At 39.6% G+C, this 12,501-nt stretch overlaps 1 protein-coding gene across 1 annotated transcript in view; it reads left to right on the top strand.

The window, feature by feature from the left end:
• The window catches only part of ANKRD55 (ankyrin repeat domain 55), a 49,235-nt gene extending 37,966 nt beyond the window's left edge, over positions 1-11,269 (top strand). The window contains exons 10-11 of the mRNA XM_035553694.1: positions 4,164-4,265; positions 11,001-11,269. Coding sequence (XP_035409587.1) covers positions 4,164-4,265; positions 11,001-11,269 — 371 coding nt within the window. The remainder of the gene's footprint in view (positions 1-4,163; positions 4,266-11,000) is intronic.
• The last annotated feature ends 1,232 nt before the right edge of the window (positions 11,270-12,501 follow it).

The following is a 12,501-nucleotide window of genomic DNA, read 5'->3' as shown; positions in this document are numbered from 1 at the left end:
ATCTTTTGTTTGTTCAGCAGAAGGAGGAATGAACTAAAAGTGGATAAACCAAACCAGAGGATGACTATAGGGGAACACTTCTTGGTGGAATTAGCTAGCCTATGAATACTTTTGATGGGAAAGTACCATCCCACCCATTTTGATGGGAAAGAACATCCTATTACCAAAAAAAAAAAAAAAAAAAAAAACAGGAAACTGACTGAGAACAGACCGTGTGCATCCACTCAGTGCTCCATCATTTGCACTAGGACTCAGTAGAGGAGCAGCAGTCTACATGCATGAACAAAGGAAAATCACATCAATTACAGGAAATCTTCTAATCATTGCAATGGGAGCTATCTTTCTGTGTCCAGAGGAAGAACAGAGCTCTGGCAGTTTATTATCTACTCAGAGGAAAAAAGCCTGAGACTGCTGCAAGCCCAGCTCTCTGCGTACCTGCTCCCTTTAACAAAACTTTCCAACAACAAAAAATTCCTTTAGCCGGCATAAAGGACTTCCATTGAAGTGAGTGGAATACAAGCATGTAAGGAGGCAGAGTGTCTGGCAGGAATACATTGCACAACCCAGATATTGTTTAACATTTTCTCATGCTAAAAAGAACAGCTTATCCCTTTTCATGCGCATGTGTGTGGTTTAAATCCGTCTGCCCCGTAATTAAAGCCACCTGCCTTGCAGTGAATTAGAACTGCATTTACTGTATGAGCTTCAGGGCCTGCAGGTCTCCAGCGCACAGAAGTGCTGTGCCTGCACGACTTGCAGGGATCAGAAGCAAACCATGCCCTGGCTCCAACCCAGCCAGCAGCACCGCGCAGGCGGCGCTCTCAGAAAGACATTTCCTCGTTGCTTTTTTCTGCAGGAGGCCTAGCTGAGGGGGAAAACAGCATCTGGTCTTTGGTGGACACTGAAGTGTTAATACTCAATTTCTCCAGGCATGGCTGTGGGGGCTGCGTGTAGTTTTCGAATCGCTGAACATCCGAGACAGGATCGTGGGTATCGATAAACTAGGGGAGCTCAATTTGAAAAAAATTTTCTCAGCTAACACACGGTGTTGATTGTCTTGCATGACCACGCCTTTTATTAAAGTCAGAGCTACTTTTTGTACTTACTGCTATCAGGGCAGCTGGCATATCGATGGGGATTTCTAGAGTTTTTTTGTTCTGTTTTCTGTGCTCCTGGAAATGAAAGATGAGTCAATTTACTAGCCAAGCCCTAACACTTATTCAAAGGGAAGAGGTTGCTGTGGGTAGGAGTGAGACTCACCTATCACACCACCGGTTTATCTCAGAATAACTGCTTTGTCTTACTCTTTGCTGAGTTGAACAGAGATGGACTGTACCAAAAATGACTGTCAATATTGCAGGAGGAGTCCTTGCCAGCCACAGGGCTGAGCTGGCATCCACAATCTGAAACGTTTTGCATTTGTGACCTTTGCAATCATCTCTTTTTGCAAAATGCACTGCCACCTACTTTTCATTGGGAAAATGGTATAAATGAAGAAATTCCTCGTAACATGGACAAAGCAGGGCTGTCTCAAACAAAAAGGCAGCTGTTATCACCCTCTAACCAGATGGAGCCTCCCTCTATCACCCATTCATCCTGTAGATTACTAACCTGCCAGGTCTAACGCAATACTTTTTAATAGGTTTGTACAACAGTCCAGTAATTTCTAGTTGCTTGAATAGGTAACATTAAAAGGAAGGCTATTATTACTCATCTGTTGGCGTAAGCAGTATGGTATAGTCAAAAGGGAAACAGTTCATGTCAGGAAAGAGTAGAGCAAAGCTGATCAATGTGGCTGTTTCTTACTCAAAGTGAAGAACTGATTTACAGCGAGACATTCACCATAACATCAGTGCTTTTCCACAAAACAAATAAACAAACAAAACTATAATGCAAATGTGTATCCAAACACGAAGGAAAATGAGAGATCAAACTGTAAAAAAAAAAAAAAAAAAAAAAAGTCAGTAAACAAAACGTGAACAGTCCTGCATTCTACAAACAAGAAATTAGAAATTGCTTCTTTTCCATTTCAAATGCCATCATAAATATGCCCTCAGGAGTGACAAAGATGATGTCTTAAAGAAAGAAAAATCCTTTTCTTCTCTGATATTATGTAAAGCATATAGGAAGGAAGAACAGAAAAATAGTTCCACTTGATGCCAGAACCTGTAGACAAGGTTTTTTTCCAAGTATTCATATCAGCCTCGCAAGTATGATTATGCTTTGTACTTTTGTTTTGCTGCCAGATAACCCCATTTATGAAATAAACATATCTCTTGATAGAAAAAAACAATGTACCCTCATCAAGGCCATAATGGTACATACATAATAAGGCATTAGTGCTCAGCGTAAGCATCACAATAAAACCAATACAACTTGAATTGCTAATGGGAGCAGCTGGCTTGATTTTCTTCTATTTTGGAATCAATATAATTATTTCTTTATGCACAGAGGATGCAATATGTGTCAAAGACATTTACCAACCTTTACACACACCTTGTGATTACCTTGGAGAGATATTAAAGACTAAATAAAGAGTAAAACATGGGAAAAGGAGAACAAAGTCTGTTTGTATTAGACGCAGCTCATCTGTAACAGACTCTTCGTGCTTTAGCTCAATACACATTAGCTTTACCCATGGGAACCAAAAGAATGATCCAATGTCTATCAGCTGCTGTAGGCTTTGGACCAGGATCTTGTTCCATGCCAAGGTGAAGAATGCACTGCTCTGTGTGGGTTTTAACTGGTATACACCAACTTAGCTCTTTTCACACAGAAACCATTTAGCTAGTAACGTTTGTACGGCAGTCTTGACAATTACTTCAGTAATTACTTCTAGGAAACTGTTCTGTAACTGCTTTTCTATAGGTTTAGCTTGTACAGACCAGTAATACGCAGATGTATTCAAGTACCAGCCACAAAGCCATCAAAGCAATTTATATCATTTCATTTCTTGTTATTGCTTAACATGTTCTACTAGATCCAGCCTGTGCCTCCCCTCATCTCTGCATGCGAACAGAGCATATGCTTGTTCCGCAATGAGCTGTGTTGCAATGCCATGCTGGGCAAGCAGCGGTTTGGGAAGACATCTCAAGGCTCCTTACATGGATCACCTCAGATCTGGGGATAACATTAACTAACTAACATTAACCAACATTACTGGGGATAACAAAAAAGAAAAATCTGAGGGACGCCAACATCACAGAATATGATCAAGTCAGAGAAAGGATCTGGGGAAAATGTTGATTTGGATTTTGAGTTTCTACTTTTTTAATAACATTTGATGTGGTGTTTCTGTAGTGAAATGCACTATATCACCTAACACATCGTCTATTTTAACACCAAAGTCAACTTTGGTCTAAGCCAGTAAAATGCCACAGTTAGAACATCAACCTTTCATTTTCTAGTGTCTATTCTTGGTAAAAGCAAATTGCCAGAAACATAGTTTAATAAGAATCCTTATCAGTTTGTATCAGTTCTGCTATATTTCATCTGCAGCAAAACCCTCTCAAAACTCATCTGCTGACAGACTTCCTCTAGCCTGATTTTCCAACCAGGAGTTGAACTCTGTGTTCTAGTGCTTGGAAAGGCAGAGACAATATTAGAAAAGTTTTTGAACCAAAGCTTTCACTCAGAGGTGGTGAGGCCCTGGCACAGGCTGCCCAGAGAAGCCGTGGATGCCCCATCCCTGGAGGTGCTCAAGGCCAGGCTGGATGGGGCTTTGTGCAACCTGGTCTGGTGGGAGGTGTCCCTGCCCATGGCAGGGGGTTGGAAATGGGTGGTCTTTAAAGGTCTCTTCCAACCCAAACCATTCTCTGATTCTAGGATTCTAAAATTTTATTCTCAAATCAAATCTGTCTAATTGAACATTTCTTCACATCTAGTGTCCAAATATTCTTATGTGGACCTGGCTGCTGGAACATGTCTGTTTGAACACCAATTACAATATTATATGAGAGCAAGTGTACGCACAGAAGTTATACTAAATCAGTCATTCTTTTAAATATGTAAAGAGCTTTTTTCAATCATTGCTTTCTTATTATTACATATCCCTAAGAAATACTATTTCTTTTTTTTTTTTTTCGAGAAACCAGAGATCTACTGTGCATCTTATTATTTACAACTATTTTCTCACAATAATAGACTATCTTTTTCTTCCACAGGTAAAAACTTTCAACAGAAGTCCATAGGCCAACCCAAAATAAAAGATCTTTCTCCAGTACGGAACAGCCTAGCTCCTATATCTAACCACTGTGCTCAAAAAAGTAAGTACAACCAAGTCTCGTCTACGGTATCATACTGTGTGCCTCCATAAGTGGCAGCCGAGTGCTTGAGGGAGGTTTCTTGGAAGGCACCACTGGAGATTGTTCAGTCCAACCCCCTGCCCACAGCAGGGCCACCTGCAGCAGGTTGCTCAGGACCATATAGGTTTTGAGTGTCTCCAAAGATGGGATGGCACAACCACTCCAGGCAACCTGTTCCAGTGTTTGACTACCCCCGAAGTAAAAAGTTTCTTCTTATGTTTAAGTAGAAGTCCCTGTATTTCAGTTTGTGCCCACTGACTCTTTTGCCTTCATAGATTACCACTGAGAAGATTCTGGCCCCCCCTCTTTACTTTCCCCAGTCAGGCATTTATATGTATTGGTACAGGGTGTTACTCCTCCCCAGGTGCAGGATTTTGCATTTCCCTTTATTGAATATCATGAGTCTTGTCAGTTCATTTCAACAGCCTTTCCCGGTCCCTCTGAATGGCAGCACTTCCACCCTCAGTATCAGCCACTCTCCCAGATTTTGGCTGTTTGCAGAGTTGCTGTGCACCCACTCTGTGTCATCATCCAAGTCATTAATGAAGATGTTAAGCAGTACTGGCCCTGGTATCAGATCCAGGGGTATCTCACTAGTAACTGGCCCACCTCCAGCTGGACTTTGTGCTGCTGATCTCAACCCTTTTCTCCAGTGAGTTCCACAGAGCTGATCTAACAGATACGATCTAAATCAGCAGAGAGGAGAGTCTGGTGTTACATTTGTTTTCCAGAGCAGAGACTGGTATTCTCATAGATATGGGATTTTTCACTCTCAGAAAGGTTTGTGGATGCCTATAAGTCTCGTAGTATTTCACAGGGGGTACGACATGAGGTACCATGGTGACTTGCACTATGTAAGGAGTCACTGGAGATGGATGACAACACCCTCAAAACTGCACACTGGAGAAAGGCTGGATATGTGAGATGAAAGCCAGGATAAGGAATGACTCTTCTACAAACTGCATGAAAAATATCATAACAGACACTGATTTTTTCATCCTTTTGCTAGTGAAAATCAGAGGAAAGAGGATAAGATTGAGGTTATCAGGTTTCTGAAACAGATGATCCTTGATGATTTTCAAGACAGACCTCACTCTGTCCTAAGCACAGCAGCTGGACCAGCTCTTACACAAGGATGGGAACCACTCGCTTCTCTCATTCTAACACGAACTGTTTTGGGAACTAAAATAAAGGGACTGAGAGAGCATCAGCCTTTTTCTTCTGCACTGTCAGCCAGGTCCTAATTCTCAAGGCAGTAAGAAGCAAGATCCCGAAGGGCAGGTAAAGCCTCACCCTGCTCCAACAGCCCAGGAGGAGTGTCAAGACTTAGTGAGTGTCCCAGGCAGGATGCACATATAAATTTCACATACAAACACTACTCCCGGCATTGTCCTGCCCTCACACTCTTGTGCTCCACAAAGTCCAAATCCCTCCACGTATTTTGAACAAGGATTTTCAGTTTGCTATTTGCAATCCTGCAGATCAGCAAGGTCCTAAAGCATTGAAATTTCAGAGCTAAAGATTCTTTGCCTCCTATGATCTGAGCTTCTGAAGCCATTCTGCAGCTATGAAAACATTACTAAAAATGAAACAGCAGAGGTAGCTTTATAGGGAACATCAGACTGCATAGGGGAAATGCAGAATCCTCCACTGCTGCTGCAGCACAGTAAGTGAGAAAGGAAGAAGAAGAATATGCAGAATCCTGAGGTGGTATTGCCTGCCTCCTCAGGAGAAGGAAAATCTTCTAACTGCTTTGAAAACCCCAGCTCCAAGTCTTCTTTTTGTTTTCAAGCTTTCTATTAACATTCCTTATGTTTTCTATTTAACACAGTTGTAAGCAAAATCCTAAAAAAAAAAAATAGATTTCATAATCACTGATGTTTTTGCAGAAATTCACAGACAACAAGGATTTTAGTTCTACTCTCATGCAAAAAAAAAAAAAAAAAAGTACTCTACATATGAGATATAACTATTATAGTTCATAATCATCTTGTAATGAACTAACATAGCACATTTATCCAGGTGTCATTACTGCTTGAACATCAGTTCAAGCTAATAAAAGAAAAGGAAAGTTATTTGCAAAATAGATTACATTTCTTCTTTGTTAATACAAATGACACATTTCATCCTGGAGCTTTCCAAGTAACTGTTTCAGAGCCAAGATTTCAGTCACCATCCAGTCCTAAAAATATTACTGTTCCAGACACAGCCATTACTCAGGCATATGGTTCCAGCAAAGAAGTTTGAGCACAAACATTTTTGTTTTTCTAGTATTTTCTTTTGTTACACTAGATGTGTGCTAAATACATGCAACAAAACCAGTGGAGGGAAAAAAAAAAAAGGCAACCACGGAGTTGGAAAGATAAAATAAGCATAAATTAGAGAGAGAACTGAAACTTGTCAGAAATAAACAAAAAGAAGAAACATCTCCCAGAAAAGGAAGGGCAATGGAAAAAAAAAAAAAAAGGAAGAGATGCTTTAACCTCCAAGTAAAAATATTTAAAGATACAGGTTAGGAGGAAGATAATAGGAATTATATGGTAGCTTAGGAAAAGAATACTTCAATGACTTTAAAACATAGTTTATAAACTCTCACACTCCAGATGTTCCCAGGGCCAAAGGGGTACGTCAAATGTCTTCGTGAGTAGCCTTTTCATGACCTGGCATCTCTGTTATGCTGCGTGCTGCTGCTCCTCCACTCAAACACCCCTCCTACTTCATCATGCAACTCTCCCAAGAACCCCTGGATAGCAAACTCACAGCCATCACACACCACTCACACCGTGCCAGAATCATTTTCCAAGCAAATATGGAAATTCAAGAGAACTCTCTGCTGTTCTCACTTCTTCATGTGGCACAGAAGGTCTGAAGCCACACTGGTGTTATTACTTGTTGAGCAAAACAAAAAAAAGATTCATTTCTGCAGGTCATTTAACAACAATTTCTGGGGATCAATAGTTACTTTTGCCTTTATTTATCATGACTGGAAATTTCTCCTTTCCCAAGTTAACAGTAAAGGATTCCATGAAGCACCCTCCTCTCTGCAGAGGGTCACCATAATCCGTGCATTAGGGATCCATGATCCATGTTAGGGGAGGGAGTCGAAGACCATCCCCTCTTCTGGGTTGCACATAATATTTCGGGAATGCTTCCCTGACAGCAGTATTCTGGTCTCTGCAGTTTACAGCAACTGCTCAGGAGTCACTGCTGAGCGAAAAAGGCTCCCTGAATTAGTAGGTCTTACAGCATCACTCTCTTTTGGGTAACCAACTCTGCCCTCTGAACACAAATATGAACATAAAGTGGTGCTTTTGTTTTATATATCTTCTGGATGTAAGGCAACCTGCCTGAAGGGTTCTGTCTCTCACAGACCCCAGTGCTGCATCCAAACTCCTGTGTTTCAGTACAAATAATAATGTATTATTTCAAAGTCATCTTTGTCCCAGTCCTGAGATTCTTACAGAACATCCTAAACCAAAGGTCCTGAGTATAGTACGTGGGCAGTATGGATGTTTGGCTGATGTTTTTTCCTTCTTTCAAGGAGTATGGGTTTGTGATGGCATGGAGGTGAAATCAAGCTAAACTGCTTACACCCTACTTAAACCCACCATTAAGGGTTTATCTAGTACATAAAGTGTTCTGGAGATGTTTCACACAGGTGTAAACTTTGAATGCATGAACATATGCCTATGCCCCACAGAGAGAAACAACTGGCCCTCTCAGTACGCTTTTGGCTTTCATGCCAAAATTTTGTGAACACAAAGCATTCTAATCACGTGCCAGAAAAGATATAGGCTAATATATTGTACTTAACCCTGACTCATGCAAAAAAATATATAAACTGAAGCAAATTATTAATGGTGCTTTTTTGTTGCTGTTGGAAGCAACAACTAAGCCATTTCCTGAACTTCTGAACACAAATGAACCTTGAACATAATCTGTGAATTACATTAAATTGACAAGGGACAAGGAGGTCTGGTACAATACTGCCTGGTCTGGCCATCACAATTTGAATTGTACTGAAATTAGCCTGAAAAGAAAAAAATCTTCCAAATTTTTAAATCCTCTCTGTGAAGATTCTGCTTTGCCCCTGATAGATATCTGGTGAGTCTTAGAGAATTACCACCCCGATAAGTAAATAAAGAAAGCTGAAATGCATCTATGGCATGTAGTACAGGGGAAGATGGCAAGGAGAACTTCAGCCTCTGTCGTAATGAATATAGTGAAAAAATACACGTCTGCAAAACTCTTCTACTGCCCACTAAAGACATAAGAGAGGTTCATTTGTGTTCAACAGGACAAATTTCTGACTCCTTAATTATAAACTAGGTAAATCTACTAGCACAGAAGCGCTTGCATGACAAAACTGTTGTGCTTCTGCTTTACTGTGGCACAGAAGCTGTGGGGTTTCTGTTTGAAACTTTGCAGTTTTATTTCCGACTTGGGCACAGACTGTATCCCCAGTTAGCTGTACTACTGTTGCTGACCCAGCCAGCTATTTCCCATTTTTCATGTGTACTTTTGGTGGCTTGGATAGTGTTGTTTTTTTTTTCTTTCTTCATTTGTTTGTCCTAAGTATAGTGGTTTGCATGTTGTTTTGCTGAATTTCATTATCTAAATTTCTTACCATTTCTCCAATTTATCAAGGTCATTTTGCACTGTAAACGTGTTGTTCAGGAAATAATTACACCTCAAGTAACTCTTTTTGATGTTGTTTGATGAACAGTGAGAAGGTTGACTTCATATGTTCAAAGACTCACTTCTGAGAAACACCAGCACAGACAGGTTTTTATGTATGAAAGTTAGGTTAATATATCTGAAATCCCAAAGACCTCTTTTTTTCTGTCTTTTTAATCTACAGCCTTCAAGACACTCTACCCACTATTCTGTCTATAAGTTCCTCAAGTGTGTTTAATGTTTAGTTTATCTGGGGGGATTTTTTTTGTTGTTTTTTAGATTAAAATTCACTTGCAAGGTCCAGCTTATTACAGACGCATTGACTGCAGTACTTACTCAGTTCATACCAATTGATTATTTGGCCTGTTATTTCTAATAAGAATGAGTTTATTTATCATGATATTCTCTATTCAAACAGTAAAAGTCTAGATTACCTTCAGATGTTTTTCTGAAATTACACATGATTTTCATAGCATTAAGAGAGGATACTTTTCTCCATTCCTAATTTGTGTAAAATTTCTCTCAGTTTGCACCAGGAACATTTCTCACTATGAAAAAGGAATAATCAAAGGGTCTGCTGGGAAAAATGTAAACAAGAATACTCAGGTTTTCAATGAGGTTAACTAGGAAATGAAATGATAACACCTGGCTGAGAAAGTCACCTTTTGAGCAGAGTACTTTATAGCAGAATTCTTTCTGCATGCAAAGAACCAGGACACCAGCATGATACCAGTCAGAGAATGGCTTTTAATACCTAACCACAGGAAGTACTTGTGGCTAATTTCAAAGGAAAAGCTATCAAAATGGGCAGAAAATCCAAATAACCTTCTGGAGGCTGCCATGACTAGTAGCATGAATCATTTCAGACTCAAATGTTGATATTGTATATTCATCATGACAGGTGCAGATGGAAGGAAATTGCAGATGGATTGAGACTGCAACCAAGGAAAAACGAATGTGAAGAATAATGAGGAAGGATCTGTAACCAAAATAGGTGTTAACTCTTTTTGGGAATCCCTAACACGGCTAGACTGGAAATAAATAAATAAATTGATAATAAAAAAAAGTTTGGCCAAGGCAAAGAGCGTGTGAATTAAATGGTGAATAAAATGAATAGAGTCTAGTGTAATCCACAATAAAGTCTAAGGCAGAGATAAAGAGGTCTATAATTAAGGTTTTGAGTTCTCCTTTTAAAAACTTGTGTGATTAGTAACGAGTTGCCTGACTGAAAGAGCTTGAGGACAAGCTTCTTTAGAGAAGGCACAGAACTGTACTAACCCTAAAGCACAAACACTGTTACACTGCTGGATGTGAGGTGGAGGTTAAGGGTGCTCTAAATCCTCAGTTTCTCACAAGGTTGTTGACAAGCACAAGACGTGCAACAGCTGTAGTTCTTGTGTTTCAGCGTGGGTCTTAAGTGTGCAGTAGGGTATTGGGCTGCTCTTGTGGCCTGTGACACGCAGAGCAGATGTTTGGACCTACCTTCATGATTGACTGTGCCTAGAGAAACCGAGACATTTTCCCAAGCTCTTCCATTTCATTTTCCTAATATTTTTACCAGAATTTACCCTGGATTATAGACCACCTACCACACACAAAAGTTGTGCTAAAATTAATATATTCCCATGGAACATTTCTGTTTCAGTCAAGCCTGTTTTCTGAAGAAAAAATGTCTTCTGGAAATCTCTCTGAACAGACCAAGTCTTGTTCAGACAAACTACAGATTCTGTGCTTATCAAAAGTAAACCTTTGAACTTGTTGGGTCTTATGGATCACCAAACATGAAGTAAATCTCTTGATACTGGAATTCTTTTCTTCAGCTGAAGATTAGCCCTGACAGGCTTTAGGGTTTTTTTACACATATATTTATCACATCTTTCAAATGCGGGTTTATTTATACACAACACAACAAAAAAAAATGAACAGTTCAAAGAAAGCAACAAACATATCATTAGTAAAAATGTCATGCTTCTCATTCTTGTGCATTCTTTCTCTCTCTCTTTTTTTTTTTTTCTGTAGTTCAGCTACCATCTCAGGGTGATAAGAAGTTTAAGTCCCTGCCTTTAAATTCCATAAGGACTGGCGCAGTTATTCTCCCACCAGCCCCAAACTCCAGATCCCAGAAGAGGGGACATTCTCAGAGTCATATGCTGTATTCTTTCTTGCCTGGTCTATCAGGAGAGCCTCTGAAACCAAGCCGTGTCCTACCTGCAATCCCAAGCCAGAAGAAATCCAACCCTGCAAAAGAGCTTGAGAAATCCCTCACCAACCAAGACACTGAAAATTAACTCATTGAACTGGCATCAAACACATCAGCTGAAATACATCCAAGAGCTTGTTACAAGATAAGTATACAGTAAAATCTCATTAATTTGCACTACTGATGCTCTTGTGAACTCGAGTGTAAAAAAAAAAAAGAAAGAAAGAAAGAAAAGGGTAGCGCATCACAAAAGCTGCACTGTGTATTTATATAGGCATCCTCATTATGGTTTTTGTTATGCTGGAAATACTAAAGCCGTATTTAATGTTCTGTAAATCTATTTTGTGAATGGAGCCCTCATAACATGAAATCTTGTTGCAGCACTGTGCTATTAAGCGTTCCGCAGAAAACAGGAAGAGTAAGATTTTCTGTGTGATTTAAGTCAGAATTAGAGAACTACAAATCAACGGGGATTCTCTGCAGATTGTAAATGCAAAGGTGCTGATTCTGAAGCTGTGTGCCATCAAAAATATCTTTTTAAGATAAAAAATGTAAGCTCAAAATAAAAGGCAGTTTTATCAAATGAGCTTTTTTTGGCTCTTTATTTTTCACATATTTTCTACATTGTAAGTTTGTGGGTTTTTTCTTCTTTTCTTTCCTTCTACAAGCTAAAAAATTACAATGAAACACTAATCCTTGTGGGACAGGCAGGGTTATAGCACATGTTCAAAACTGTGCCTTACATTGAAAGATATATATCTCTTTCATTTATTATTTTATATTTCTCATTGACAAAAATGGAGTTGTTCATTGACAATTTCATAAAACAAGGATTGTATGGTCCTGAGAAATTAGGCATTATTTTATCACTTTTAGCCACAAACTGAAGGAAATCTAACTAGACTGCTGTTTCGTTAAGAGCCTTGGCAACTGCTGCAGCCTCTGACTAAACATTTCGCAAGGCTCTCCTTTCCTAGAGGCTGACAAAGATGCCAGCCTCCTCTTGCTTCAGGATTCTTATCTAAATCTCACTGCTATTACCCAGGAGGCTCCTCCATGTCTGATTACAGGGGACCTTGTTAGGACTAACCAAAGACCACTGGGGAAAGCACACTGTGGGCAGAAAGAGGGGGAGGACAGCCCTCATTTATCACCTCATCTGTATCACCATTAATGGTAAACCTGTCTTACATTAGTCCTACATCAAAAGCTCACCCAACAAGGATGTAATATTTCTGTCTGTCTCTAGAAAAAGGTTTTATTAGCTGTACAAATGTTTGTTTTGCTGTGTAACAGTAAAAGACAAACCTAGCATGAAAG

The sequence above is a fragment of the Cygnus atratus genome, chromosome Z (assembly GCF_013377495.2).
Source record: "Cygnus atratus isolate AKBS03 ecotype Queensland, Australia chromosome Z, CAtr_DNAZoo_HiC_assembly, whole genome shotgun sequence".
NCBI lineage: Eukaryota > Metazoa > Chordata > Aves > Anseriformes > Anatidae > Cygnus > Cygnus atratus.
The sequence above is the reverse complement of the archived record's forward strand: the minus strand, read 5'-3'. Positions and strand labels throughout refer to the sequence as shown.